Source organism: Triticum aestivum, chromosome 5A, assembly GCF_018294505.1.
Source record: "Triticum aestivum cultivar Chinese Spring chromosome 5A, IWGSC CS RefSeq v2.1, whole genome shotgun sequence".
NCBI classification, from domain to species: domain Eukaryota; kingdom Viridiplantae; phylum Streptophyta; class Magnoliopsida; order Poales; family Poaceae; genus Triticum; species Triticum aestivum.
The window spans coordinates 315,880,970-315,886,079 of record NC_057806.1 but is presented as its reverse complement, the minus strand read 5'-3'; the positions used below and the strand labels follow the sequence as shown (position 1 = coordinate 315,886,079).

Genomic DNA, 5,110 nt, shown 5'->3' with positions numbered 1-5,110 from the left:
GTATTACTGATCAAGTCAACACTCATCTTCTTGAGAGCGAGCACAATTTATCCTCAATTTCTACCTTACTTTGGGTCAACCTAAGCGCTCACGGCACTCAACCATGCATGGACTTAGGTTTTGGATCCAATCCAAACTCTTTTGCAATTCTGAAGGAAAATCAAGAGTCGATAAAATATAGTATTTCTATTATATAATTCTCCTTGAATCCACATAAATAGTGAAGATTTATTCAATACCTTTTGACTCGATTTCCCACAACAATTGACGCCAGGTCTTCCGATGTCCCCGCACAAAAATTTGTGCACACACTCGCACCGGGTCCCGAATGTTCAACATCCCTTAGGTGTTCTTCAACCCTATGTTCATATTAATAGGAAGTTGACATGCATTTACTGTCACGAACCTCGTTGCTTTTAGACACTTTTGTGAAGCCTTGTCCTATTGTGTCCAGATTTCTCCTCTTCTTGGGTGGCTGAGTGGACCTATGGGTCACATCCACTCTCACTAACACATTCACAATGAAAATGTTTTAATTTGTGACACCTATATACTCACTCACTAAATGCAACTGGCAGATTATTTATGATGTGTTGCAAATTGATAATCTTCTGAATCTCCAGTTCAGATTCATCAGTATGTGGCTCTAAGGACAGGGTATCTGACAACCCATAAGTGTAGGGGATCTATTGTAGCCCTTTTTGATAAGTAACAGTGTCAAACCGGACAAGGAGCAGAAGAAATTGGTCAATATATTTCTTCTAATCTCACGTCAGCCCTCCCCGGTATAATCTGTAAAATCAGCGTGTACGTTTAGCAAAGTTCGTCCGTCAGAGAGAAATCTCGGATAATCTTTACGCCTAACTGATTGTTTCATAATTACACCAAGATACCTGATGACAAGACCAAGCGAATGCAATGGATATACAAACACCATGTTACTAATCACAACCAAAATCAATCAATCCAAAACAACACTAGTGCCACCAGCCCACAGCAATCCAAGGCATATTTTACATGCTGAAGCAGTGGTAGAAATTACAGAAAATCAAGTGTCCCTTGAGTAATACACCCTCTCTTCCTAAATATAAGACGCTTTTGCAGTTTCAATTGAACTGCCAAAATGTCTAATATCCAGAAACAGAGATAGTATGTTCTCCATTCTCTAGTGGAGCCTGCGTTACTGACTCACTGTTACCTTTTGCTCGATCTTGAGGAACAACCTCCGACACATCTGCGCCTACAAATGTTCCATCCATTCATTCTTCACATATTGAAAGAACCGTAGTTAACCTCTGAAACGCCGCGAACTCCGATCAAGCAGAGTATGCATGTTCTACCTTGATGGCGATTCATTACTTGTGCCGGATTCCTAATCTCATGGACTTGACCTTGAATCTGACTTTCCATTGTTCCCGTCCATGTACCACCTCTTCAATCTCTCCTGAGTAACCTCCACCTGAAAAAATAGAATAGAAACCATAACTGAGTACATCTCCTACTCATGAAGAATTCTATTCAGTAGATAAGTCATATGAAGACTTTACTTAGCAATGTTTGATTACAGTGATGAACGAACAGTTAACCAAGCTAACCTGTTTATCCCAGTCGGTCCTAATTGTTATGAACAGAAGTACAATTGTTTGAACCAGTGTCCCGAGCAGCATGCCAACCCAAATGCCCTGTAACAACAACCAATGAGAGTTAGGACCAGAACACTGATCCAGGAGACACAAGGACAATGATTTTAATTTGTAACTAGTAGTCGACTGATAGGTACAACAGCAATGTCTAAAATAATTATCGTACCTTCACATGGTATCCAAGAACATAACCTAGGATCGCTCCAAGAGGGATACCAATCAAGTAATATGTTGCGATGTTAACATAGGCAACGACACTTTGCCAACCGGCACCAACGGCAACACCTATCAAACGAAGTTATAGTATCAGTAAACCAAATGGACCTTTCATTAGTATGACAGGCAAATCGTTTGCCTCGTTTTGAAAAAAGTAAGCAAACTAGAAGATTTGGAATTCAGTCAAATGCTAAAGCAAACCTGATAGCACTGGTTGAACACTGTTCAGCAAGATGGAGAAGGCCAGAAGAGGCGACAGGTCAGCAACTAAGGCAGCCACCTCTTCACTCGTGGTAAATATGTAGGAAAGCTTCCCACGGAAGAAAAGAAAGAAGACGAACAACACAAGGCCTATTGAGAAAGAAGTCGCGACGACATTTAAGATGGCAAACTTGGCCCTTTTTGCACTTCCAGCTCCGAGCTCGTTTGCCACACGCACTCTATAAGACACAAAATCATTATCATCAAAAATCTGAAAACTGATTCAGTCACATGATACGAGTAACAGAGAGCTCTAAATCAACAAGTTACCCTGTTGCAGCCAAAAAGCCGATAGAGATCATCATCTCCCAACCATTGATGTTAAGGCTGCAGATTTCACAGATAGAAACCACAGTACCTAATTAGTTGATATGCAATGGCAGGGAAACAATATGAAACAATGCAATGATAATATGAAATGATGAACTGTGAAGTAAAGAGTAATAAGTATGTATTACCATATTGAAAGAGCGTCAAGTGCACTCTCTGCATTCTTCATGTACCCGGTTAGGAGGACCAGTATGGTGCTGTACCACAATTCCAAACTGAAAAGACAAATAGGGAAAAACATGCATTATTGACAAGGACGGTGAAGTATAAAATGTCGACCCACACTTGGTGAGTAGGTACACTTTGGCAGCTGAAATAGTATATATAGTGAAAGCTCAAGTTTGTTCATACCAGAGCATCACACCAGAGGACAGAGAGAGCTTGAAGATAGGGACGAGGTCGGTGAGTGCTGTGAAGGAGAAGCCCGTCCACGTGAGAGGGCAGCCACCGAAGAGGACGAAGATGAGCTGCCCAAACGCAGGTATCCACATGGCGATGACCATGGAGGTCATGACCCCGGCGAGCCCAAGGTGCAGCTTGACGGTCAGGAGCCACGAGAGGAACAGATGGAGGCCGAGGTTGACGAAGGCGAGGTAGGTGATGATCATGTTCTTGCTCTGCGCCTGCAGGTACATCTGGAGCGTGAAGTTGAAGACGCTGGCGAACATGACGGGGATGTACCATATGGAGATGGTGCCGGCGACGGCGCTGATCGTTGGGTCCTGGCCGATGAAGACGAGCAGCGGCTCGGTGAATATGAAGATGGGGAGCATGAGCACGGCGCAGCCGCTGAGGATGATCCAGGACCGCTGCAGGTAGATGCCCATCATGTGGTACTGCTTCGCCCCGTACGACTGCCCGCACAACGTCTCCAGCGCGCTCGCCATGCCGAGCTGCATTCAGTTCACTTACGTTATTAGTAGTTGTGTTTGAGATCATCAGCCTTTTCTGGTTTGATACAAATTTGCTTCTGATGCAGTGAAGACTCTGAAATGTCTGAACCGGTGCAATGCCACTGGTCTACCGGACAAAGAGCAAATGGTATTAAGTAGTAACTTAGACCGGCTCGGGATGGAAAATGACAGAAAAATCCAATGGGGTTGTTTTCGCCCAAAGAAAAATCATATGGGGTTTGTCCCGCTTTGACATGAGCAGTGACTTGAAAGTACTGCGTGTACCAGAACTACTTTACTTTTGGTGTACAAGTCGACAGCAAACTGGAGTTTGATTTGCCAAAAATGAAGAATACGGTGCCAAGCATGGACCACGATACAGTTGGCGTATATGTTTGCCCGCACATTTCCTATCAATATCATGTCGTGTCACATCATCGGTATCAAAATGCGCTACTTGCACATAGAGAAACCGTGTTCTATTTTTGCGAGGAAACACTGTTCTTAATTCTTATTCTGCCCCGTTGTTTGTATGTTAATGATGATGTTGAAACTGTCTACAGACTGAAGCAGGGGCGCGCTCCTGGTTTGGTTCTACAAATTTAATCAGTTTTTTGTATATACAAGTATACTAAAAACTTAAGCACTTCAGTTATGGTCAAGCCTTAATTCTTTGTCAGATTGAAGCAAAATCATGATGTTCGGAAAAAGAAAAGGAAGAAGCAAAGCAGGAAGGTGATTACCAGTATGCCGTTGCTGAAGCGCATGAGCACGGTGGAGACGAGGGCGTAGGCGGCGAGCTCGGTGGGGCCGATGTGGCCGATGAAGGCCTGGCTGATCACGGTGACCCCGAAGGTGGAGAAGCGCGTGCAGATGGACGGCCCCGCCACCGCCCACAGCTTCCGGTTCTCCTCCAGCAGCTGACGCCCCAGCCCCACCCCCTCTTCTTCCGCCCCTCCCTCGCCGACCATGTCACTCCCGCCATTCTCCGCCGCCGCCGGCCTGGGCTCCAGCAGCGGGGCCTGGCTCTCCTCCCCCCTCTTCTCCATTGGCTGAAAGGCCCAGTGAATCAGCCACGTCTATCCTAGTAGAATCTTGGAGAGAATCTGATCAAGGCGCGGATTTGACACACGCAGCCAGGCCTAACAACGGGCAGCCGTCTTTATAGAGGAGGCGGCAAGAGAGAGAGAGAGTTCGCTGGTGCCGGGGGCGTGCGTGCTTGGTACTGGTAGATGCGACGCGAGGACGAGTTTACCCCTGTGGCACCTTCTGCTTCTTGGTTGGTAGGGGGGAGCAGGACGGGCAGATCGGGCATATGTGCCCGGCCATTGGTCACCAGCGTTTACACGCCCCGCGGTTCAAGCTAACCTTAACCTGTGGCGTTCCACGGTTGCAGCGCGCGGTCTGGGCGCTGGCACGTAGACGCCTGGACCTCGCCGATCGTGGCACTGTCGCTAGCTCTCGTCAGTACGCACGTTGGCCGTCCGACGCAGCAGTTGAACACGTTGGGTGACGGCCCACGACGAGATTCATTGATGATCGAACCCCTCCCTCTCCCTGCAGAGAAGTCATTGCCCGCATATGAGGGCGGCTAGTCCCGAACATTTAATTAGTCATACATATATTATAAAGTTGTACGGAGTAGTACTTTTTATCAGTTCCAGAAAATACTACTTCCGTGCATTCGAGGCGTGGGCTGCGGCCGAAAATTTCGCAATCCAGCTCCCGCACCCATCCTCCGATTTCCTCGGATCGATCCACATACGC

At 46.5% G+C, this 5,110-nt stretch overlaps 1 protein-coding gene across 2 annotated transcripts; it reads right to left on the bottom strand.

Annotated features, from left to right (window-relative positions):
- Positions 1 to 925: 925 nt before the first annotated feature.
- LOC123103118 (protein DETOXIFICATION 21) lies at positions 926 to 4,500 on the bottom strand. 2 transcript variants are annotated; one of them, XM_044524612.1, is made up of 9 exons: positions 4,087 to 4,500; positions 2,802 to 3,343; positions 2,579 to 2,665; positions 2,391 to 2,447; positions 2,061 to 2,299; positions 1,810 to 1,928; positions 1,596 to 1,682; positions 1,341 to 1,459; positions 926 to 1,264 (listed from the first exon to the last, which is right to left on the bottom strand). In XM_044524612.1, exons 1-8 carry the CDS (start codon positions 4,390 to 4,392, stop codon positions 1,379 to 1,381), a joined length of 1,518 nt encoding a protein of 505 aa, XP_044380547.1. In that variant the 5' UTR covers positions 4,393 to 4,500; the 3' UTR covers positions 926 to 1,264; positions 1,341 to 1,378. The 2 variants fall into 2 exon arrangements, with proteins under 2 accessions (XP_044380547.1, XP_044380546.1); XM_044524611.1 differs by having other exon boundaries at positions 926 to 1,240.
- Positions 4,501 to 5,110: the final 610 nt, after the last annotated feature.